The sequence below is a fragment of the Drosophila navojoa genome, chromosome X (genome assembly GCF_054131105.1).
Source record: "Drosophila navojoa isolate 15081-1374.11 chromosome X, UAZ_NAV_1.0, whole genome shotgun sequence".
Taxonomy (NCBI): Eukaryota; Metazoa; Arthropoda; class Insecta; order Diptera; family Drosophilidae; genus Drosophila; species Drosophila navojoa.
This window is the reverse complement of record NC_142895.1, coordinates 30618900-30645248: the sequence shown is the minus strand read 5'-3', so window position 1 is coordinate 30645248 and position 26349 is coordinate 30618900. Positions and strand designations below refer to the sequence as shown.

General features: G+C 39.9%; 1 protein-coding gene and 3 long non-coding RNA genes across 4 annotated transcripts in view; 2 read left to right on the top strand and 2 right to left on the bottom strand.

The window, feature by feature from the left end:
* The window catches only part of LOC149090818 (uncharacterized), a 128119-nt gene that overhangs the window by 27658 nt on the left and 74112 nt on the right, over nucleotides 1-26349 (bottom strand). The gene's annotated exons all lie outside the window — the stretch shown is intronic.
* The window catches only part of LOC149090821 (uncharacterized), a 113354-nt gene that overhangs the window by 79192 nt on the left and 7813 nt on the right, over nucleotides 1-26349 (top strand). The gene's annotated exons all lie outside the window — the stretch shown is intronic.
* Nucleotides 3528-7027, bottom strand: LOC149090822 (uncharacterized). Its single transcript, XR_016197277.1, has 2 exons — nucleotides 6799-7027; nucleotides 3528-6741 (listed from the first exon to the last, which is right to left on the bottom strand). It is a non-coding gene; the product is annotated as an uncharacterized LOC149090822 (long non-coding RNA).
* On the top strand, nucleotides 7625-26305 carry ldd (lipid droplet defective). Its single transcript, XM_089263145.1, has 14 exons — nucleotides 7625-7848; nucleotides 19002-19393; nucleotides 19453-19595; nucleotides 19661-19744; nucleotides 19875-20015; nucleotides 20082-20221; nucleotides 20289-21343; nucleotides 21402-21522; nucleotides 21577-21767; nucleotides 21829-22166; nucleotides 22218-22867; nucleotides 22943-24186; nucleotides 24254-24959; nucleotides 25444-26305. The coding sequence occupies exons 2-14, from the start codon at nucleotides 19098-19100 to the stop codon at nucleotides 26293-26295; spliced, it is 5961 nt and encodes a 1986-aa protein (XP_089119271.1). The 5' UTR covers nucleotides 7625-7848; nucleotides 19002-19097; the 3' UTR covers nucleotides 26296-26305.

Below are 26349 nucleotides of genomic sequence, written 5' to 3'. Positions count from 1 at the left end.
TTAGACTGAATCATTTACTTCAATCAATAGAAATGCTTAGATTTCTTTCAAAGAGTACGTTATATGTTTAAATTTGGGTTAACAGTTTAGAGTACTGTGCAGCACTTTACAGTACGTTGTTGACTGACAAAAGCTGTGTGCTACCAAATGATCCGCCACACCGACTTAAGAGTGAAACTCCCAAAACATGTGCATTTCGTCTTATCCAAATGCACTGGGAAAAATTGTAAATATAAATTTATGTAATAGTTTCAAGGTGATATTTTGAATTTCATACTGTTTTGTAGTAGTCTGCACATGACATCAGCTACTACCAATTATCGGAGCAGATGGGGCAAAAATGAGTTTTAACGTAACGGTCAACGGAGCGAAGTCCGGATATTTGGCAGTTGTCTGTATATGTATGTAAATACATATGTATGTATATAAAACGCAATTGTTTTTGCCATTCAACTGTCTCATAATTTGGAAAATGAAAAATTTTAACAATACATGTAGTAATGCTTCTATTCTTTTGCATCTATTCTATTCTATTCTTTTGTTCGATTTCACAAAAATTCGCCACTCGTCTTACATGTGTAAATGCCATCAAACATCAATTATAAGAGAAACTTTTCTACATAAAAATCTGTGTTTTTCACAAGCGGGCATTTAAAAACAAATAAGAACGTTATAATCGCAGATGTCGACTGCGGGATACCCATTCACAATCTTTTTCCCATAATTATTATTATAATTTTTGGCCAAACAAGTACTGTAGAGAATAAAGCTTTTTCCGCCCGCAACTTGCCCTTCAGTTGGCGTAGAAATATGAATTTTCGTTAGTTCTTAGAACAAGCCAAAAGTAACATTTATAAAACTTGGATGTTTACGATCCAAATATATGAAATTCCATGCCACGTCCCCATAGTCAAAATATATTCTGATCTGATTTTCCACGCCCTAGGGTGCGTAGACATTTAAATCGATTTTTATAGAATCGTTAAATAAATTCCAATGCAAAATTTCAGCGCTCTAGCTTTAAAACTCTACAGCTTACCTTCCACGCCCCTAGTGGGCGTGAAAATTCATACATCTTATAATTCGAGGGTATATCCGAGCATAACTCAAAATTTCAAGCCTCTAGCTTCAATGGAATCGAAAAGAATTGCATTTATGCAGACAGCAAGACAGACATTGCACGAAGCCAATATACTCATCTTACACTTATGAATGAGTATAATAGCCTTTAATTATTATAGAAAACCTTCAACTCGGTCAAGCTTTAAATCATGGCTTGGAAATTTAGCATGGACTTCAAATGTTAGCTTCTATTAGTTTTATGAATACTTTGTGTTTCCTCTTTCGCATATCTTAAATTGCTGATAGGGATCTTTAAGTGCTAGCTGTTTGTTTTAATAACAATAAGTGGATAATGTATACAGTGGACTTAAATTGCAAGTATTACCTCATTTTCACGCTATTCAATATATTACATCAACACATCATAATAAATCATGTTTGAAAGTCTATTTCAAGAAATGCGAAGTCCTTTTCTACTCTGAATATTCAGAAAATTCTTCTAAGATTTATTTTCTAGTCGTTGGGACCTATCGATTCATACTACATATATTCATACATACATATATACCATACATATTAAAGAAACTGAGAAGCACTTGGAGCTACTTTACTTCTCATTGGGTAGATCATAATCACGGCTAATCACGAGGTAAAGGGTATCTTCGAGCTTCGAATTGAGAATTTTATTTTATTGTTTTACTGGTTCTTTTGGATTCGTTTTGGTATTTAATTCTACCTTTTTTCCACCACTTAGTAGTTGGTTTTTTAATGGCTCCGGCGATTACATGTTGCTGATACTCAGCCAAGCACAGCATTTGGCCATTTATTCGCAAATGAATTTAATATTGTTATTTTATTTTTGACCATAATAGTTCTGGTTTGGTTTTTGGTACAGCAAATTTGAATGTTTCGTGTCGTTTTATTATTTACTGATATTTATCTAAATGTACAAAAGAAAACCATCCACATATATGTACATATGTTTCCATAATGAAAATATCACTTACTGGTAGACATGTGTCTATGTATGCATATACTCATAGTTGAATAGACAGATATGTACCAATGCTCATTCACGTAGTGAAATGGCGAAAGGAGTGTATTAGTTTTCTGTTTATTTCTTTCTCACTCTCTATCTCTATTTCTCTCTCTTCTAATTCACTGTTTCAATAGATGCAAAGCAATGTCAAATAGGAATATATACATAATATAAAATGGGCGCAATGATTTGGGGACGGCAAAATGATCTTAGCTCTTATGTGAGTTTATAAAACGATATTCGAAAAATTGGTGTACCAACAAATTTTGTTTTTCTTAAACTAAATTCTTTATGAAAGACAGAAATGATCGAAATGATTCGAAATCAACAAACTTAAATTTTAACTTTTCTTGCTTCATCGCTGAAAAGCTGTATTAATTTCATACTTATTTAAAAGCTATGGTAGATACATATATGTATCTACGACTATTGAGGGCGGGGTAAATAGGATAAAACTATATCTCCTAGAGCTTTAAAGCTAGAACGTTAAATTTTGCATGTAAACTAATGTTATAATTCTATTAATAAAAAATTGTATGTCTACGCCCACTAAGGGCGTAGCAAATCGATCTGAAAATGTAGCTATTTTTCCAATTCTACCATATTTTTATACCCTGAACCCATTGAAAATGGGAAATCAGGGTATAATTTTTATACCCTGAACCCATTGAAAATGGGAAATTAGGGTATAATGGTTTTGTTAAAAGTATGTAACAGGCAGAAGGAGGCGTGGCAGACCCCACAAAGTATATATATTCCTGATCAGGGCGACAAGCTGAGTCGATTTGGCCCTGTCCGTCTGTCTGTCCGTCCGTCCGTCCGTCCGTCCGTCCGTATGTATGAACGCGTCGATTTCAGAAGATATAAGAGCTAGAGACTTCAACTTTTTTTTAAATGTCCGTATATATCGCGCGCATATCGAGTTTATCACTAAAAAACGATAACTCATTCCGATACTTTTTTATCGATAAAAAACCTTATCGAAGATCACTTAAAAAATTATATCTCCTACACCTTTCAAGCTAGAGTCTCCAAAGTATTATATACAATTTCGTTTTTTGTTAAAATTTACCCCCCACCCCTAAATCCACCCCCTCACCCTCATCTTTGTAAAAGTTGTATATCGAATACTAGAGACTTGTGCTTCGGTATACACATACATTTTACCATTATGATTTTGTTCTGAAAGTTTCATAACGATCGTACGTCTAGAAATGAAATTATTCAACAAATAAATTTTCAAACATGCACCGCAACCCATGCATGTGTTTGTTTGTATGCGTGTGTTTGTTTGTATGAGTGTGTGTGTGTGTGTGTGTGTGCGTGTGTGTTTGCTAATTATTATTGAAATATCAGTTGCTTGGAGGGTTCAGGGGATCTCGTAGTCGAGCAGTCTCGACTAGAGCTTTCTTTCTTGTTTTTGTGAAAAAGTACGTAACAGGCAGAAGGAATCATCGCATACCCCATAAAGTACATATATTCTTGATCAGCACGACAAGCTGAGTCGATATAGCCCTGTCCGTCTGTCCGTCCGTCCGTCCGTCCGTCCGTCTGTCCGTATGAACGCCGAGATCTCAGAAGATATAAGAGCTACTCGTGTATACCATACGCAGTACGAGTTTGCTTTATTTTTTCGATAACTCATCCGATAACTTTTTTATCGAGAATAATCGAATAATTGATTTTGTTTTTTGATCCTCATTGGAATACTATTAGATATAGAGACTTCAGATTTACTGTGTATATACATATGATGAATGAACAATTAAACATTTAATAATTTTAAATAATTATAATTAATAAATTTAAATAATTAATAATCAACAGATTTTGGATACCACGCCCCCTTCGTCCCCAATTTGCATTGTATTTCAAGTACTAGAGACTTGTGCTTTGGAATGTACACACATTTTGACCATATGATTACGCCCTGAAAATTTAATTAAGATCGTGTGTTTACAAAAGAAGTTATTCACCAAGTAAATTCTCATACTATTGCCCACACTGCAGCGCAGCCCAAGCGCAGTCGCTGCTTACTGAGCAGTTAGCAGAGCGCGGGCGCGTGAGGGTGGATGAATGTGTGCGTGCATAAAAGAAGTGCAGCATTCTGCATAAGAATATCAGCTTGGAGGGATCAGGGTATCTCCTAGCCTAGCAGTTTCGACTAGATCCTTCTTACTTGTTATTTATGCACTGTCGGTGCTAGAGACTTTAAATTTGGTATATCACTCGAGTAGACCACCCAAGACCAAAAAGCTATGGCGGATATATCCCCGCCCACAGGGGGCGTGGCAAACCGCAAAAGTTGATATCTTTGAAAGTTTAGAGCTAGGAGCTTTTGGATTTGAATAGTAACTCGTTACTAGTAGCCTTCTCTATCGATGACTCAATAATAATTGTCAGGACTCTTTAGGTGTGTGGCATCTCGAAGAATATACCCTGTAATTTTCACAGTTTTGGACCGTAAGTCTTAAAATTTTGAGTTAAGTTACCGTTATCTTGTTTTAAGAACTGCCAGAAATTAGGTGTCTACCCCCAGTAGGGGCGTGGAAAATTGGAAAAAACTGCATTTTGCTACAATATTAGAGCCAAAACCATTTCTCATTTTCAATGGGTTCAGGGTATAATTAGATAAAAAATTCCAATAGTTTTGACTCTAAGAATTGAGAACCAGCATTAAGCTATACTCGACAGGAACGTTTTTTTTTAGATATACTATTTTGATTGACTGTATACCATAAACCATTATATTGAAAGATAGTTAATTGCAACTTTTAAAATTTTACATCAGTTAAAATAATGTTTTTATTATTTGAAATAGCCAAACATAAAAAACACGATTAAAATATGGAAATCGGTGTAAATAATTGAACTATAAAAGCATCGCCTTGTAGGCAGGCTCAAGCATTTCTTACACATATTATATGGAAAGTATAGATGCCAATGGACTGACATTAATATGCAATTGGTAGTACAGCTGTTTTGTTATAGAAGTTTAAGCATTTAAAGTTTTTATTTTATACCCTGAACCCATTGATGTCAAGGTATATTGGTTATGTTAAAAGCCACGTAACAGACTGAAAGTGGCGGCAGACCACATCAAAAGGGAACGATTTGGCCCAGACCGTCTGTCCATCCGTTCGTCTGTTCATATGTATGAAACTATAAAAGCTAGAGACTTCAATCAGTATATACCCCGCGCGGATCGAGTTAAACTAAACCTAAAACTGATAACTACTCTCGTTTTGCTTTATATCGATTAACAATCTTAGCGAAAATCATTTATAACAAGTAAGAAAGCTCTAGTCGAGACTGCTCGACTACGAGATCCCCTGAACCCTACAAGCAACTGATATTTCAATAATAATTAGCACACACACACACATGCAAACTAACACGCACACGCACATACACATACAAATAAACACACGCGCACACACACACTCACATATACAGGCGATTGCGCTTGTGTTGCGCTGCAGTGCTGGCGATATTATGAGAACTTATTTGTTGAATAATTTAATTTCTAGACGTACGAAGCTTTCAGAACGTAATCATAATGTTTAAATGTATGTGTACACGGAAGCACAAGTCTCTAGTATTTGATATACGACTTTTACAAAAATGAGGGTGAGGGGGTGGATTTCGGGGTGGGGGGTAAATTTTAACAAAAACCGAAATTGTATATAATACATCTTTATATACATATTAAATTTGGAGACTCTAGCTTGAAAGATGTAGGAGATATAATTAATTAAGTGATCATCGATAAGGTTTTTATCGATAAAAAAGTATCGGAATGAGTTATCGTTTTTTAGTGATAAACTCGATATGTGCGTGATATATACTGACATTTTAAAAAAAAGTTGAAGTCTCTAGCTCTTATATCTTCTGAAATCGACGCGTTCAAGCATACGGACAGATGGACGGACGGACAGACAGACGGACAGGGCTAAATCGACTCAGCTCGTCGCCCTGATCAAGAATATTTATACTTTGTGGGGTCTGCCACGCCTCCTTCTGCCTGTTACATACATTTCAACAAAACCATTATACCCTGATTTCCCATTTTCAATGGGTTCAGGGTATAAAAATATAATTATAGGGTCTTTATCTTTAGAGATATAGTCTTCAAATTTTAGCAATTAATTTCTCATAGTTTTTCCATACTGCAGTGCAAGGTTCCTTATACGTGCGTAGTTCTGTTCATTTACTATTTTGTCTGGTTGCTGAAATGTTTCAGCTTTGTCTTGCAGCTGTTTTGAAATCAATGAAAGAACGTTTCAACGAAATGCCTAGCGAATTCCTTGGAATTGGCATGAATTTTTGATTAATGTACCATTATTTAGCACATAATATTTGCATATTGTGAGTGCGGGCACGGTTTACATCTGTGTGTTCCGGATGGGCGAGCTTAAATCCAAATATCATTCACTAAGAGTCGCAATACCGAATTGATAAAGATCGAGTTCCAACTCATTAACGCTGACTGGTTCCAAAGTGCGACGATACAACCAACCACGTCCTCCCAGTAGCGATGACTTTTAGTTTTTTGCTGGCCAAATACGACTGTGATTAGAATGTAATGTCATGCATCAGGGGAAGGGGCTGTGCCATGCTGATTTAATATCTGGAATTAGCTTTTTTGGGGGAAATGGTGCAGCAATTATTGCCATGATATTTTACATTTCAATTACCTGAATGTCGAGCATTCGATGTTCTTCTTTTTCATTTTGTTTAGTCTTTTGTTTTGTTTTGGGCCAAAACTTTTGGCCCTGATGGCAGCACGCAAGCTTTTCAGCAAACATATGTATGTATGTATGTACAATGTATGTACATGTGTGTAGTCATATGTATGCATGTATACAGTTAGAACAGATCGCGGAAGAGCTATGCGCCAGTAGCAGGGATTGAGGTGGAGCGTAGCTGGTCTACCGGAATGCTGGACGTACTACGAAGCAAATTATTGCGTTTGCGGCATTTACGATCGGGCCTCAGGTGAGAAGCCGTCCCGCCAGCCGATCGTCAGCTTGGATCGCTTGGCGCTGCCGCAGCTGCGGAATTAAATAATTTTCCGTAAGCACGCTTTGCGAAGCTCAGTTCAATTGCGGCAAGCGTTGTCAACGGACGTCTCTCCACAGCCCACAGTGCACTGCGCAGGTTTATTCAACGGCAAGTTAACTCCGACGCAAGCGCAGCCAGTCGACAAAAGAAGAATTTAGAAGTGAATGCAAATGATGCAAACGCACATAAGCAAAGCAGCAAAACAGTGAACAGACAGACAGACAGAGAAAGAGACAGATGGAGAGATAATAGCGAAAATATCAACAGTTTACAAATACCAAAGCCCTACTGTGCGTGTCCGTGCTGCGCGAGTCTGACTGCGTGTGTGTCTGTGTGTGTAAATGAAGTAACAACGACAACAACTATTCGAGCTTGATCACAACAAAACGAAACGCACCGAAAGTAAAACCTTGCGTCGCTCTCTCACACCCAAAAACAGAAGAAGAAAGAAGAAAACAAATACGTAACGTTAAAAGAGTTAAGCGAAAACCGAACCGAAGCCGTGTATTAGTTTTTATTTTGTTTTTGTTTCTGTTTCTGTTCCCATTCATTTGTGTAAGTGTGCGTAAGAGAGTTAAAGAGAGAAAGAGAGAGAGAGAGAGAGAGAGAGAGAGAGGGAGAGAGAGAGAGAGCGAGAGAGAGTGTAACAGCGACGAGAAATAATTTTGGCACAAGTGCAGTCAGTAAGTCAATTGAATTGCATCTAATACCAGTTTAACTTCCTACCCAAAATCATTAGCAATTACCAAGCAGCGAAACTACGAAAGAAAAAGACGACAAAGTGAAGTGAAATGAATAATGTTTATGCGAAAGAAGGGCTGGTGCGATGGCAGCAGCAGTAGTTTTGATTAAAAGCTTTGCGCTTTTTTGTTTTTGCGTATGTATGTATGTATGTACGTCCATGCGTCCCTAAATCAACAGCTGTTTTTAATCGCTATTGCTTTCAGTTCACTTTTTCCTTTCTTTCGCTCTTGCTGTTGTTACGGCTGCTGCTATTGTTGTTGTTGTTGTTGTTTGTTGCTGGTGCGGCTTGCTTGACACGTTGCACTGGGTCTGCTTGCTGCTGTTTCTTTTATTGCCGTTGTGTGGGGCAATCGTGAGGTTGGTTTATTGTTTCATCCGTTAAGGGCCGCTCTTCGGCATGGGCAACAAAAGAAAATGTTTCGCCCAAAGGCAGCAGCAACAGCAACAACAATAGTCGCACATCAAATACATACATACATATGTATAATCGGGCGAAATTGAGAAAATAAAAAATCATTTTAGTTGCACCTCATGGTAGCTTTCGTTATACCAAACACTTGTTAGTCAAATCTTCACAGTTACAGTTTGCTTTTCGCCGAAGAATCAATGTTTTTTTCTTGCGGCTACAATCGAAGTTTGTTTCCATGTCTTAAAATCTTAACTTTTAGTCTGAAGTCCTGCTTTATATTCAAAAGTATATATATACATATACATATAAATACATAAATATACATACATATATGTACATACATATACACATTTAGCTCTGACTAGTGTTCTGTATATGTGGGTCTAATATAATTACAGTGCCCGCAAATGAACGTGCAAGTTTTCTCTTGTAAATCAGAATCTTTTATCAGTATGTCTCCTAATCATAATTCCTTGATAAATATTTATATATGAAATAAATGTATATATTATACATACATATGTATGTATTTATGTATAAAAATACAATGTGTATATGTATGCGTTTGTTTGTTTCATCTCGAGGCACACTCGATTCTTGTCTTTCAACAAAACAGTCTGAACCGGTTTAAGCTGTCACTTTTATTTTATCATATGATTTCAAAAAATATCTTCTAATGTGTATACATATTGAAATTTTTATATTGATACTGGTATTATATATTATATCGATAGCTTCCCCCCTTTTATGAAATTTTTTAATAAATCAGCGTTAATCCTTGTCGAGCGCTAGTCTACTCATGTTAGAGAACTATCAAATACAAGAAAAATGATAAATATTGTATTGTGTCTTTTAATTTGATTCTTTGGTTTTAATGAACATTTACACGATTCCCTAAGGCTGAGAATCAAGTTTGGAAATTGATCAATTAACCTTTTCTCAACTTTACTTCGCAAAGTTCTTCTGAGTTTATTATTTGCTGATTAATCAGTCTATCAGCCGCTTAGTCAGTCAGTGATAAAATTATTTTACTCCTTATTGTATGAATATATTTTCAATGTTCAATGAGTTGCACTTAGGTATTCAAGCACTTATTGTATTCAGGAACCTTTTGCCTTCTACATAAATCAGTTGATAAATCGAATCCAATACTTTATTGTCTGTTATTAATTTTATTATAAGTCATTTCATTGAAGGTCGTCTTGTATACTTGTGTACCTCATGAAATTCGGTAATTGTATTTCATTTTCGCGATGATGTTTTCATATACATACATATCTCTTCTCTGCACTTTTTCGCATATACTGCAGCAAAACTTTGCAGACTCACCGGTTAGTTGGCCCCTGACGCAGCTTTAAGTGAGTCGTAGAGCCCTCGACAGAGAATCTTTTGCATATACTAGAACAAGTGCATTCCAACGCTTGCACGTTGACCTTGCAAGCTGCTGAGCAGGTTGAAAATTGAAGAGCGACAGAAAGAAATAAAGAGAGAGAGAGAAAGAGAACATTTAAATTATGTACATATACACTGTAAATAGAAAATTATTACAACTAAGAACGTGGCTGTCGGGCGTTACCTATTGCATAATACTTAGTCACGATCAAAAAACTTAATCACGATGATTGGAGGAAATTGAAAGATGTAGTTATATCTGATTGATTCAGTCTTTTATTTGATATTCTTTAGCAAAGCTGTGGCCTATATGAATTTAAACTATATACATATGTACATACGCGAAGGAGTGCTTAGCTGTCAATACATATTATAGCATTCGGTCTGAAAATTATAAGGCTAGAAGAGCGCATCCCAAATATCCGGTTCACAATACAAGGGAGCTCAGAGTTTCATGATACCTATGCATACATACATATATGATATATACTACGCACATATGTATTTATGTATATATATTTCGAGAGCGACAGCTATGTACATACATTTAAGTTGGGATAATAATCAAAATAATGAACCCATCATAGTATAAAGATCGGGCAGGCTGCTGAAGCGAATACGCGAAACGAGTTTTCTATTTTATTTCTTTATTTACTTGTATATTTATTCATTATTCCTTTTTTTTTATTCATTTATCACACATACGAACGATTCTCGTCTCAGACGCTTTTAACTCGATTTGAATTTGTGATTTTTTTCAGTTAGTTGAAGACTCATGGCCAAGGTCGAGTACTTAATGAATAGATAGATCGTGCGTGTGTGTTATGTGTGTGTATTTGTCTGTATATTTGCGATAAATTGTGCTAAAATTTCTGACCGACATCTTTATAGAGCCGACGTTTTTGCCTCTGGTCCACATTTTTGCTTGTTTTCTAGTTTGTTGTACTACTACTAGCTATAGCTGAATATACATATTTGGGTTGCACATTGTGGCTTGTCATTTGCCATTCTACAGCCTAAGCTTATTGGAAACGGAAATACGGGGTATAATGTGCTTGCCAGCATGTGAGTGTCAGACAATGAAGGGCTTTCACAATCCAGTCATGCAATCTAGATATATTCACCTATTAATCTTGAATGAACATCAGCTCCTTCCAGTTTGAGAGCCAAAAGTATTGTAGATGATTATTTTATATACATATTATAATGAATGATTATTTTATTATAATAAGCATAATGCTCTTCACCGGCTTGGCAGGGTAACTAATTGTCGGTCAGACACGACTGGCACACGCTTACTTGTTTGTAGCTAGCTTTGATTAGTTGTTGGCCCTAACCCCGCTGCTTGGGGGCGTCATTCAGCAAGTTTTTGAAGTTGCCAGCTTCAAGGCGTGCGGCCTGTTCTAATCTAAATTGGCGGCCTTTGCTGTTGCCCATCTCCGCACAGTGGGTCAGTTCGGGCTCTCGTTTTTTATGCACCCAAAAGCCTATTATTTGTATTACAATTACAATTTGAATGGTTAATTGCCCACCCCTTCGCCTATATCCAACTGAACAGCTGAAACGCTCCAGGTTTTTATAAACTTTTTATACCCTGAACCCATTGAAAATGGGAAATCAGGATATAATGGTTTTGTTGAAATGTATGTAACAGGCAGAAGGAGGCGTGGCAGACCCCACAAAGTATATATATTCTTGATCAGCACGATGAGCTGAGTTGATTTGGCCCTGTCCGTCTGTCTGTCTGTCCGTCCGTCCGTCCGTCTGTCCGTATGTATGAACGCGTCGATCTCAGAAGATATAAGAGTTAGAGACTTCAACTTTTTTTTAAAATGTCGGTATATATCGCGCGCATTTCGAGTTTATCACTAAAAAACGATAACTCATTCCGATATTTTTTATCGATAAAAAACCTTATCGAAAGTCAGTTAAAAAATTATATCTCCTACATCATTATAGCTAGAGTGTCCAAATTTTAAATATATATTAAGACGTATTTTATACAATTTCGGTTTTAAAATTTACCCCCCGCCCTTATATCCACCCCCTCACCCTCATCTTTGTAGAAGTCGTATATCAAATACTAGAGACTTGAGCTTCGGTATACACATACATTTATTCATCATGATTACGTTCTAAAAGTTACATTACGATCGTACGTCTAGAAATTAACTTATTCCACAAATAAGTTCTCATAATATCGCCAACACTGCAGCGCAACCTAAGCGCAATCGCCTGTATATGCGTGTGTGTGTGTGTCTGTGTGCGTGTGTTTGTTTGTATGCGTGTGTGTGTGTGTGTGTGTGTGTGTGTGTGTGTGTGCGTGTGTATGTGCGAATTATTATTGAAATATCAGTTGCTCGAAGGGTTCAGGGGATCTCGTAGTCGAGCAGTCTCGACTAGAGCTTTCTTACTTGTTTATATTTTGTATTTTTATTTGATTTACTTTGATTTGGGAGATGTACAACGCCAACCTTGGACAATATATATACTTACTTTTATAGTGTTTAATTTCAAATTGAAATTCGTTTTTTTATACCCTGAACCCATTGAAAATAGGAAATCAGGGTATAATGGTTTTGTGTAAAAGTATGTAACAGCCAGAATGAATCATCGCAGACCCCATGAAGTATATATATTCTTGATCAGCACGACGAGCTGAGTCGATATAGCCCTGTCCGTCTGTCCGTCTGTCCGTCCGTCCGTATGAACGCCGAGATCTCAGAAGATATAAGAGCTAGAGAGCTGAAATTGTGTGCATACTCGCGTATACCATACGCAGTACGAGTTTGCTTTATTTTTTCGATAACTCATCCGATAACTTTTTTATCGAGAATAATCGAAAAATTGATTTTGTTTTATGAGTCGTATCGGAGTACCATTAGACGTGGAGACTTCAGATTTACTGTGTATATACATATGATATAATACAAACATTTTGTAATCAACCGATTTTGGATACCACGCCCCCTTCGCCCCCAATTTCAAGTACTAGAGACTTGTGCATTGGAATGTACACACCTTTTGACCATATAATTACGCCCTAAATATTTCATTAAGATGTGTGTTTACAAAAGAAGTTATTCACCAAGTAAATTCTCCTACTCCTACAGCCTAAGCGCAGTCGCTGCTTACTGCGCAGTTAGCAGAGCGCGGGCGCGTGAGGGTGGATGCATATATATATATGTATGTGTGCGTGCATAAAAAAAGTACAGAATGATAAGAATATCAGCTTGGAGGGTTCAGGGTATTTCCTAGTCGAGCAGTCTCGACTAGAGTCTTCTTACTTGTTTTTTTTTGTATGACTTTCGACTTTATTATCTCTGAGGGCCCACATAGCATTCATCTATATCATTTGCACACGCACTAATCACAGCTAAAAGATATGTATTGGCGAAATGCGAAATCGTCACGTAATTTCGTCGACAAAGCTCTTTCTAAGCTATAGTCGAGATTTCTTTGTTTTGTCCACGATATTCGTTAATGCAACCACAGTGCAATTACATATGATTGATGTCGTGGAAGAGATCTATGATATATATGATTCGACTGGAAATTATTGTCTAGATATTCTTAACATTCGACATTCTCGAACTTGAGATGATAGCTGCGGAATTGGTATGGTATATCACAGATTAATTATCTGCTTAAAACAGATGCTTTTCATGAGATCCAGCACTTTCGATTTATCTTTATTTCTCGCCGGGCCGCAAAGCTTGGATTCGGTTGTCTTCAAGCTAATTTGAATTAATTAGCACGGAGAGCCGTAAAAATCGTGTAGAGCCCTAATCGCCAGTCAACTGGTTCTAGAGACACTTGGCAAGCAGTTATCCAATACGATATTGTTTTTGTATTTTTATGTGCACATTGCACGTTTTACAACAAATAATTAGAGAAGCGGTTTCTCTCGGTGTATCCGTTGTTGAATGGGGAATACAAGCAACAGTCGTTGATAACTACTTTACATCACTTTAAGTGTTATGAGGTCAATGAAGCGTAAGCCATTTCAAATTGCCAACTAACGTCGCGAGTGTATCGAGTGCATTCACAGTGTTTCATAAGCCAGGTAGTTAGTATTTTGTTAAATCTTCCTAACATAGTTGTTAAGAATAGATCAATAAACATGAGAGTGTTTCAGATGGAGGATACCCTGACTCATACGCAGTGATGTTCTTAAAAACTCCATTGACACTTAAGTAGACTCTATCAATATATATATTCTATATTTAAAGCAAATACTCTTACAGTAAAAATGTTCCAATTTTTCGTATACGATTGTCAAATTTTATGCAGCAGTTAAGTTTCCTGTTTATGTTCTAGAGCAATTAGATGTGTTTGAGCTTAAATTATAGTAACTTTTTTGTTGACTAGTGTTACTTTGGTTGTGGCATTCCAAGAACCCGACGATTGCCCGGACCTAGCGCAAACTTCGAGCCCCCAACTCTGCGACTCTCTGTCTGGGTTCTACGTGCCCGAGCTGGCTAATTAGGAGTGCGATCTTTCACATAGATATAACCGAAGCTTATACACATCTGACTAGTCTGAGATCGAGTCGTGTTTCTTCCGCATGCAAAGCAAGCCAAGTGCGATTTGCCAAGTGGATGAAGGGGCTGGGGACTGACGTCGAGATGGGGACTTGGTTTGGCTGTGAAGCTAGACCGTGAATATAAATAATTCTCTCACTAATGTGTTAATTAATACAAGCAATTGTTTAGTATTTCCATGGCTATTATTGTCACTCTTAACTTTGTTGTGGTTTATTAGCAAAACTGACCTATACACTGAGAGAACTAGGAGGTACTAACTTATAGATGTATGAAGAGCATAAGTGATATAAAATTTTGCGGTTTGCCACGCCCCCTGTGGGCGGACACATATCCACCAAAACTGTTTGGTCTTGGGAATTTTTGGGAATTTGATCACTATATATTCAGGTCCGATTTGCCACGCCCCTAAAAGGCGTAGACATATAATTTTTAAATCAATCCTTATAGAATCAGAACATTAGCTCACATACAAAATTTTAACACTTTATAAATCGGAGATATACACGAGTATGTGTTCCAAGTTTCAAGTCTCTAGCTTCAATAGCGCCGAAATAAACTGCGTTCATACGGACAGACGGACAGTCGGACAGATGGACGGACAGCAATTGGGGCATGATAGAATGTTCTCAGGGATGCCTAGTGGGTTGTGTAAGCTCTTAATATTTTTAGTATATTCGGTCATTTTTAGCTAAAGGCGTTGGCCCCAACTTTTGCACAGTTCGATTTTGTGTTGAAATATTTATTCTAGTCCGCTCGATGTGTGTCTTGTTAATGTCAGGGGTAGTGACGTAGCTACAACTTTTAGCAACCGGGCAAAAACGTAATTTGGATTCTCGCCTGAGCAACTTCTATTATATATTTCTTCTTTGGGACAAGAATCTTACAAGTCATTATCGACAGCTTTGCAAATATGTATTACTAACTATACCCGTTTCACTTGCTTCATGTGAAAGATCTTTCAGCAAACTTAAAGTACTTAAAACTTAATTCAGATCAACCATGAGTCAAAGTAGATTAACAATTCTTTCAATCGAAAATGAAACAACTGCAAGGTGGGATTACGAGGATATAATTGGCAGCTTTGCAGTGATGATAGTACAAAAATTAATTTTTAAGTTGTTGACTTCGATCGGAAAATTTCTGTCTGTCGTACAGGACTTTTTGAATTTTAGTTTAAATTAAATTTTATGTCTGTTTTGAGTAAACAAAAATGTTGGGTAAACAAATTTTTCGAGAGTCGTTTCTTAAACTTACAGAATAGCAAAGATCATTTTGCCGCCCCCCAAATCATTGCGCCCGGGGCGACCGCCCGCTCTTTCATTGAAACTATCTAGCTTTGTTCATAAGCGCTGTTCACAATACCTACCTCTTTAAAAATACACATGTGCATAAATTCATTCTTGATCATGACGTCGACTTGGTTGATCAAGCAAAACAATTAACTTCGCTTGTTAATCGTAAACTGAATCGCTGAATGAATACATTGAACATGCTGCATATGTATATTTGCTGTTCAATATAATTTTCCTATTTTGCTGTATTTTTTATAAACATACTGATAGCCGCGACGCTGCGAGTTGCTCAATAAATAAATAGGTCACATAGTTTCCGAACAATATACATATTTATAATTCGAGTGAATTCAAATAATTACGCATACGGCTAATAGCTCTGTATCTGTATTTGATTGCCAGATTAATGATAATCAATGCAATGCATAAAAGTGTCATAATGTCATTAGCTTGATTTATATATATATATATATATATATATATATATATATATATATATATATATATATATATATATATATATATATGCTTACAGATGCTAAAACCAGGCAAGTGAATGCTTGTATAACTGGTTCAGAAATGGGAAACAAGTTAGAGTGAAGAAATTTTGTAATACCTGCTGTAATATGTATGTATCTATATAAAGTCAGCTACTCACTTCACATCACACAGGTACTAATTATATAATATTCTCTCATAAGATTGATTGATTATAACTTTACATGGGCCTCAAAAAATTTTAGCTGTTAATTATATTATATTAATTTAATTATAGAGTGAAACTCGGTACCCAACAATATACTTATTACTACTTTTAACTAGAGTATGATACGTGGTCAACTAAATGCCCTTGCATTGGCAGGGAATAACATTATTTTAAATACGATTTTCATGATCTTTAGTCTTCAAAGTAGACATATTGTTATTGTTTTTAAGAGGTCAACACCCCACTGATAAGAATTCAATTTTATAAGAATATACTTATATATTTGATTTCAAAGAGACTTACGAATGCATAGAATATGTTCAAATTGGCACTTCATGAGTGTCTTAGAGCTAGCCCATTTCGGTTTAGTATAGTTTTCAAAATACGTTTCCCAAAGGAATCTTACAGTTGGCAAGTTCCGATAGATCACCCTAATCAGTTTTTAGAGTTATGTGTACACTATATTGATGAGTTTACTGTCAAATGTGTTTTATATATCCAATAGAATTTGAAAATGGAAATTTAAATTGTGTTGATTTGATAGCTTTCATAGCAGTCATATAACTTTTCATTAAGCTGCAGTAACTCAGAGCTCAACTATGTATATTCTCGCTGCTTAGGCAAATGCATCTTAGCCAAAGCCAAAGACTAGCTAGCTTGCTTGTAACAATTAACTCAAATCAATTAAAGGTCAAGACCTTAGCTCAGACATCTTTAGATCGAATCTCTCATTACGCAGATGTAGCTGAGGCCGAGCACGAGCCAAGGAAATGGCAATGACACACAAACTTGAGGCACGAGAACAATATTTCACACATGATTATGTGAGAAAGAGCATTGCATATTGATTAACTGCCAACTGGCGGGGACAAGGTAAGCCCACTCGTAACGAGCCAAGACCAAAAAGCCAAAAACTCAACAATATATCTGACATTTTAAAATTTTCATCGATGAAGGTTTGATCCCACCCGCCTTCAGGCGGCCGACGTAATTGCCTCTGCCAATGACAAAGCAAAGAGCAATCCCAACCAGCTACATCCAAAAGTCACAAGTCAAACTTTTTATGCTTCAACTGGTCTCTAATAGATTTGGTTCCTCTCAGTAGATAGGATAGCTTTGCATTGCGTAAAGCGTCTACTCTTAAGATTTTATCTAATAAATTGTATTTTTCACTTGATTATACTTTAAAAGTAGGATAATCTGTACTACAGATTCTGTAACAATTACGAAGGCTCTAGCAGAGACTGCTCGACTAGGAGATACCTTGAACCCAGTAAGTAAGCAGAAAGCAGCGATTGCGGTTGGGCTGCGCTGCAGTGTGGGCAATATTATGAGAATTTACTTGTTGAATAATCTCTTTTGTAGACAGACCATCTTTATGAAACTTTCCCGCAAAATGATCATATGTTGATTTTTTGGGAAATTGAGATTTTAATGCAGAACGGTTAGAAAACGTTTGTCTCAAATACTTGCAACAAATAAAAACTCAATTCGCTCTAGTTTCAGAAACAAATCAACAAAACAAATTTCAATTTAAGCGGTTGTTTACTAGCATGCAATAAAAAAATTACAAAAATTCTTCTCCTCCAAGTTACATTTTTCGATATACGATGATTTCGCAGCAATACGACGATATGGTTAAAATGTGTGTACATTCTAAAGTAAAATTCGTTATTACTTGAAATATCCAAAATCTGTAAATTACAAAATGTTTGTATTCATCAAGTGTATACATACTGTATATATAATCGGAAGAGTCCAGGTCTAAAAGTGCTCAAATTAGGCTGAAAGAACAAAATCAATTTTGTGATTATTCTCGATAAAAAGTTATCGGATGAGTTGTCGAAAACAGATGATAAATGTGTACTGCGTATAGTATACACGAGTATGCATGCCAAATTTGAAGTCTTATAACTTCTGAAAGCTAGGCAGAGCTTGATCGACTCAGATCGTCGTTTTGATCAAGAATATATATACTTTATGAGGTGTGCGATGATTCCTTCGGCCTGTTACATACTTCTCTCAGATCCATTATATCCTGATTTCCCATTTCTCATTGGGTTCAGGGTATAACAAGAAGGCATATCTATTGCAAATGTCAGATGTCAATAGCCACACAGAACAGATAGACGTTAACTACGTTACAAGTTGATCGTGGGCAGGAATACAGACACGGATACATACTTATGAATCTAAGCTTTGACTGTGGAATGAGTGTTATTATCAAATCGATGTTTGTTACAAACCTACTACCAATCAGAGTTGAATATTCAACATTTGATTCCACATTGCCTTGCTATTCATGTTATCTAACCAGGGGGTTGTACTAATAAATGCTTTGGATAATTCTGCAATTATTTATAAATGCGATCTAAACCTATCCGTCCGTTACAACTAATGTCAATACAAAGTGTGTTCATATAGTCTTTAATAAAACTCCATATTTCATTGATGTATTTAGATTTGAAGGTGAATTGCAACTGACCACAAACTGACTTAGCGAATATGACTTCACAAAGCAATTAAGCGAACCGTTGCCAATAATGTACTTCAAGGATTTACGGGCTTTACTGACAGCTGCTTCATTCCAGTTGTAATCGTAGATTCACTTATGAGGAGGAAAATGCTACATTTCATCTAATACAAGTATTTAATAAGAAATTCTCTTATCAAAATATGTTAGGAATTCTATGCACTTTAATATTAATAATGTAATATAGTTTGTTCGTTTGATTTTTTCGTGTAGCGAAAGAATGTGTCAATGATCTGGAGGGCCATAAAGTTAATAGAGAGCAACTGCCGAAATCCGTAAGTGCAGTTTTGGCAACTGAAAGTGGACAAAATGTCCTTCAGGATGAGAGAGGTAAAGGCGCTGCTGCGCAAGGACATCCTTGTGCGCTGGCGCCAGAAGGTTCTGTCGTTGACGGTGATCGTGTGGCCATTGATTACATTCATGCTGATCTATTTAATAAGGCTAAGATACGACTCAGAGCACATAAACGCATGCCAGTTCCCCACGCGTCTGCTACCCACTAAAAATCAGGTTGTGCCCAGCGCCTTCTCCTACATTTGCAGCATTGAGAATAAGTGTCTAAGCACCGAACCTTACGAGGAGTACTCCAAATGGCAGGCAGCACCGTAAGCTTGAATCTTAAATAGTATATGCGGAATTGCTCTTGAGCGCAGCTTTGTTTCAGCTTGCATTCTGTCATTGATATAGTCAATGTGTTCGTCACCGATGATCGGTTGTACAGTGCAATCATCGAGCTGCCGGAAAAGGCGAACTTTGTAAGCGCAGTCACTACACTCGTAACCAGCAGTCATCTCAATGTCATTCGAAGTGAGTAGTTTCCTTGTCTCTTTGTACTATTATGGTTCATATACTGAAGAGTTTTTCCTTTACAGGTAACATTAGCCAAATCGTTTCTTTGGTGCCCGAAATTGAGCGCCTGATGAACTACAGCTTTGATGTCACAAAACTATTTTCAAGTAAGTGGAGCGAGTGTTAACTATTACTATCATTCACTTTCATTCCCCTCTCATTCGCGCTCTCTCTCTCTCTTTCTCTTTCTCTTTCTCGCTCTCTCCCTCTCTCTCTCTGTCTCTTGCATCTTTGTAGATCGTGAAACGTTTGTGAAGCTGGGCGTTTTACTTTGCGGCCATCCGTTTCCCAGCTTGGAGAGCATACCTCTGGTTAACGATATACTTTACTCCGAGGATTTCAGCGAGGTCAATGATGATGAGCTAAACGCCATGCCAAGTACGTTCCCCAATCAATTATGAGCTGCCGTATTTATTTAAATTCCTTTATTCTCTCGTCCCACAGCCAAGTATTGCAAGCGACTGTATTTGGATGTTACCTCAACGAATCAAGGCAAGCTAACCTGGAATTTTATCAAGCCAATTATTCAGGGTAAAATTCTATATACGCCACTAAATGCTGATACGGAGAGCATCGTGAAATTCGTAAGTGCCTTTATACTGTTAAAGGTCTTGCTTTAGCGATTACTAAACTATAAATGATCGCTTACAGACCAATGCAACTTTCGAGGAAATTGATCGACTAAAGAATATATCGTACGCAGCCGCGACCATCCTCGACAAGCTGCACACGAATGCCACATTTCAGCAGGCCTTTGATAATCTGCTGAAATTGGCCCGTTCCCCACTCGTTCAAAGCTTGGTGGGCAGTGAATTCAATGTGGAGGAGATTGAGCGAATTATGAACTACGTGCGCACCAATGAGCTTATCCATCAGGTTTTAACTACTGTCAGCGATCTCATGGAGTGCGTATCGGCCGATCGGTTTGAGGGGGTGTCCAGTGTTGAGAAATTGCAGCATCGCGCCTATGAGCTTAATCAGCAGCGCCTCTTTTTGGCTGCGCTCAACTTTGAGGATGTCGCTAGTCAGTATATAACCTACAAATTGCACATGGACACGGACAATACGCAGCCGACGTTCGAGAACAAAAATCGGTTCTGGTTCCCAGGGCCAGCATCAAGCATGTTAGTGGACCTGAAGTATCACCGTGGCTTTGTTCAACTCATGCAGATGGTCGATCTGGCAATTATCAAGCATAAGCGAAAAGTGTTGGGACCGGACGAGCAGTCGGAAACTGCTGAAATCTCACGACCCTCCATCAGTTTGAAACGTGTTGATGATGATGAAGATCTCTTTAATGAGGAGGATGAAGAGAAGGGCGAGAATACAGATGACGAGAATTCGAGTAGCAATGAGGCAACGACGACTCTCGCTCCTGGGTCTGACGAGGTAGAAGTTACAGCCGCCAATGGGCCACAACCGCTAACGGAAACATCAACCCTAAATCCCGACTTCAAATTTCTGAGCAATGATGATTTAATGAACATCAAGTTGCCAAGCGGCTTTGAAAACGCTCTTAGCCAAGCTTTAGCAGATCCTAAGCTCAATTTGGACTTCCGCGGCAGTCGGGTCAAGCGTCAGGGTCTCTTGGACTTGCTCAGCAGCTTCAGCAATAGAAATGACAATGCCAATGGTATTAAATATGACGTGGACGAGATGCAGTTTTATACCAAACAATTTCCCTATCCCGCCTATGTGCGCGATGAGTTAGTATATCCTCAGCCCGTAGTGGATTAAATCAACTCAATCACTTTATTATTGCAGCTTCAAGCGCGGCATCTACCTGGCTCAAGCCGTGCAAGTTTGCTTCTGTCTGGGCCTGGTTGTTGTCGTGGCCATCTGCGTGCGAGAAAGAATCTGGATGCGCGAGAGTCGTAATAGCATGGTAAGCCAGACGCTGGTTTCCCTTTAACTCCAGCTAACTCTGTTATTTGAATAGCTGATGCGCTCCATGGGTGTGCATGCGCACTCAGAGCTGATCGCTTGGATATTAATGAGCTTCGCCGAGCTATTCGTCATCTTTGTGCTAGTCAGCCTTGTTCTCTACATCGGCGGCATTTTGGTTTATACCAATTGGTTCTTCATAATGCTCTATTGCCTGGCCTTCGGAGCTTGTCTCATCTCATTCTGGTTTGTATTTGAGTAATACAACTTTAGTGATCTTCCCGCTGAGCTTCTGATATTCTTATAGCTATATGTGCTCCAACTTCTTTATGTCTGCCAACATTGGGGCTGTCGCTGCGGCGTTGCTCTTCTTCATCACCCTCTGTCCATTCATCATAGTGCTGCTCTTCGACGCAAAGCTGAATCTGCTGGAGAGTTTTCTTGTCAACTTGTCCTTCACGACGGCCTTTGCGAAGGGATGGTCCGAACTGCTGCGCATGGAGCTGCAAGACCAGGGCCTGACCGTTGGGCATATTTTACACTTAGGGCCCGCGGGCAGCGAGTGCGCGCTGGCTTTCCTTATGTTCATACTTGATCTGCTGCTATATGCTGCCATTGGCTATGGATACCAGCGCTACAAGAAAAGTGAGTAACGCCGTTGCAGTTTCGAATGGTTATTATGTGAGCTTATCTTAGGCAACTACAGCTTTGTGCGAGTCACTCGCGCACAGCTTGATGCGAAGCTGGGTGCGTCCTTGACCAGCGTCTCCAAGATGTATGGCCACAAGCATGCTCTGTCGAATCTCACGGTTGACTTTGCACGCAATCAGGTCAGCTGCCTGCTGGGGCGCAATGGCGCCGGTAAGAGCACGCTCATCAAGTTGCTCACGGGGCAAACGGTACAGACGACTGGTCAAGTGGTGCTCGCCGGTCAGCACAATGTCGGAGTCTGCTGGCAGGACAATATACTAATACCCAAGCTGACAGCACGAGAGCATCTGGAGCTTTATGCTCAGCTCAAGATAGACGCTACTGATAGCGAGTGTTTGAGCGCGAAGCAGGAGGTGCGGCGCACCTTGAAGAGCCTTAACTTCGGCAAGCATGAGAGCTATTATGCCTATCAGCTGTCAGGTGGCTATAGGCGACGTCTCTGTGTAGCCATTGCGTTCATCGCCTCGCCCAGCGTTGTCATCTTGGACGAGCCTTGCAACGGGGTCGATGCCAAGGCGCGCAAGGATATCTGGCAGCTGATTGAACAGCTGCGTCAGGGACGTGCTGTAATCTTTGCCACACACTTTCTTGACGAGGCCAAGTACCTCAGTGATGCACTCTTCATCATGCGCAATGTGAGTGGATGAACAAAATCGAGTTGAAGCTCGTTTTGATGCTGGGCTTAATCTTATCTAATGTCTTCTTTACAGGGTCACATCATTGCCCAGCACAGCCGAGACTCGCTGCAGCGCCTCTGCACCTCGGATTATAGCATGGAGATGCGCTGCATTGATCCCAATGCATCTGCTGCGATAATACAGCGGGCGCAGCAGATGCTGAACCAGAGCCATGTGCTGCCCGGTCAGGAACCGCAGCACTTGATCATTAGCGCCAGCTTTGCTCAGAACCTGACTCCGGCTGCTGTTCAGTTTGTGGAATTCCTGCTGGCACAAGAAGCCGCGGGTCGCATTAGCGATGTGACTTTCAACAGCAGTTCAACTCTGGAGCAGGAGTTCGAGCAGCTGAATCGGAAAGACGAATCACTTGTGCAGGTGACGCCCACCACATCGAGCATTGTCACCGGGGCAGCCGATGTGCTCGAAAAGCCGCCTGGCTCCTGGAAACATTTTGTGCTGCTTCTGGGCAAGCGGCGCCGTCATCTAATGCGCAACTATCGCCTACTCCTGTACGTGCTGCTTCTGCCTGCCATTTTTGAGCTTTGCGCAATGTGGTTTGTCAGCTACCGCCTGGACGATGACTTTGACACGATCCTCCCATTGAGCCGCGCGCTATATCCGCATAGTGCCCAAGTCATGAGCTGGGAAAAGATGACTGACTTCACAGAGATTGTTTACAACAATCTAACGACCGAATGCGGCACGGCCTTTGAATGCGGAGAATTCACCAGCTCTCGAGACGCCTTTTACTGGGTGCTCAACAGCCTGGATAAGTATCGTGGTCGTCGCTATGGTGGATACGGTATCAATGGCACTGGTGTCACTGTCTGGTACAACAACAAGGGCTACCATGCCATGGTAGCCTGGCTGAATGATCTGAATAGCCAGCTGTTGCGCAGCACGCTCGAGAACTCATCATTCCAAATACAAGTATTGAATGAGCCCTGGAAGCTGGGCTTCGCCGAGCTTAGCACCAGTTCGGTGCTGCGCCAGGCTGGCGATTCCTGCATGGTCTTCATTCTGCTGATCGCGTTTGGCCTAGTGGTTGCGGCTGCCTCCGTTTACCTGGTCAATGAGCGCGTCAACGGCGAAAAGCTGCAGCAGCGCCTAAGCGGCGTGAGCGCCGCCACCTATTGGCTGGTGGCCATTCTCTGGGACTATCTCATCATGGTACTGGCTCTGATCGTCTGCCTTGCGATTGTGCTGATCTTTAATATGCCCGTCTTTGTCGACCGCCAGCAACTGGTGGGCATCGTGGCTTTATCTCTGATGTTTAGGTAAGTTCCTTTGCCGTCATCCGATCATTTATCGCTGTGTTTATTTCCTTCTCCATTTGCCTTACAGCTTTGCATGCGTGCCCGCCGTGCATGTTCTGGAGAAGATCTTCAGTGACTCGAGCATCGCTATTGTGTCCATCTTTTGCGGCAACATCATCATTCCAGTGGCTACCATGGGCATTGTGCTAATTCTGGGAGTCGTGGGCGATGGCCCCACGTGGGACACTTGGCGGCATGGACTGAACCATGCCTTCCTTATCTTCCCCCAGCATGCACTGGGCGATGGCCTGCTGGAGCTGTGCAAGAACTACATGGTAGCCGTTGTCTTCAAACGGTACGACATTGACTCTTATAAGCTACCGCTGGCCAGTGATCTGCTGCAGCGCCACTTCATGGCCTTGATCCTGGTGGGCATTGTCTGCCTGCTGCTGAACTGGCTCATTGAGTGTCATTTGCTGAGTCGCCTCTGGCAGCAAATGGCGGGCCTCTTGGACTGCAAGTACAAGCGCGAGTTGCGCAAGCTTGGACAGTTGAAGCTCGTCAACATCAATAGTATTTTTAAGAGTTGCGTCGGCGCCAGTGAGGCACTGCGGGTCGAGAATCTCTGGCTAGCCTACCGCCGTGGACACTATGCTGTCCGTCAGGTTCACTTTGGCGTGCAGCGCGGTGAATGTTTCGGGCTGCTTGGCAAGAACGGGGCTGGCAAGTCAACCATATTCAAAATACTCACACGTCAGCTACTCCCAGATGTGGGGAATATATATTTCGAGCATGTAAGTTCCTCATCGAATATTCATTGAAATAATGGACAGTTGTGGGACAACTTTTCTTAAGTCACATAGTCAGTTAATTGTTTTAGTTGACCACTCAGCTTGCACCTTTAATCAGTCAGCCATCCATCACATTTTGGAAGAATGAGCAACTCAGTCAGTTTGCCATTCAACTGGTGATTCACTCATTCCATACACTCATTCCATTCAGTCAATCACTACCAATTAATCTATTACTTCTGATTATACTACTTAGTAAACTAGTCAGTAATTCAGCGAAAAGTAGTTCATGACAACTAATTAGTTAGTCAGTAAATCAGTCCCAAAGTCCATGGATAGATATGTTAACCAGTCAACTATTTACTAACTAATTCAGTTAATCAGTTAATCTGTCGATCAATTAATTTGTTCCACAACCAAGCAAATGAACTCACCTAAATATGTAATCAATCATTGGGTCAGTGTCAAATATTTTTACTCTTTTTAGCCCGGCGTTTCATATTGCCCGCAGAGCAATCCACTAGATCCGCTGCTCACTGTGAAGGAATGCATCCGGCTCTATGGCCAACTAAGGGGCATAAAGGATGTGGATAGCCTGCTGGAACGCATACTGGACACTTATGAGCTTCGCAGCTTTCGGGATGTCCAAGTAAAAAAGCTGAGTGGCGGCAATCGACGCAAGCTGACGGTGGCTATCAGCTGCTGCGGCTATACGCCGACGGTGCTAATGGATGAGCCGACGAGCGATATGGATCCGGTGACACGATCCTTTGTCTATCGCACTGTTGAGCAGCTACTGGTGGCGCGACGTGCTGTGCTTTTGACCTCGCACTCTATATCAGAAATAGAGCATCTGTGCCAGCGAGTGGCTGTACTCAAGGATGGCCAGATCGTGGCTAACAACAGTCCGGCAGAGCTGAAGAGCCAGCACGGTGGCTACTATGCGATTAGTTGCTTTTGCGCGCCCATTCAACAAGCCGAACTGGTCAGGATTCTGCCTCAGCACCTACCCGGCGCTTGTGAGCTGATGCACTATGCGCACAGTCTGCGCTTCATTGTTAAAGTGCGTCAACCAAGCAGCTCGGAGGCGACGAGCAGTGCCAAGCAGCCAACGCTTGCCGCACTCTTCGAAGCAGTGTGCGTGATGGCCACCAGCTTGGAGCTGCCGGCTCACTTTGCGATCAGCCGCTGTCGCTTCGAGGCGGTCTTCGAGCGCATCCTTGACAACTGTGAATCAATCTCTAACGGGAGTTCCGATCTGCTCTCGAAGTCAGCTGCAGTCAGTGGATCCCTGGAAACGGGCTATGTGCACTGCGGCTACGATGAGACCACGACCTAGACCTAAGTGACAGTGTAACCGTAACTAAGTTAGTTTTTTATGTGTATGATTTAT

Coding starts and splice junctions, on each gene's coding strand:
- ldd (XM_089263145.1), top strand. CDS start 19,098: ATGTCCTTCAGGATGAGAGAGGTAAAGGCGCTGCTGCGCAAGGACATC. Junction 21,768..21,828: donor GCTTGTCTCATCTCATTCTG/GTTTGTATTTGA, acceptor ATATTCTTATAG/CTATATGTGCTCCAACTTCT. Junction 22,868..22,942: donor CACTCTTCATCATGCGCAAT/GTGAGTGGATGA, acceptor TCTTCTTTACAG/GGTCACATCATTGCCCAGCA.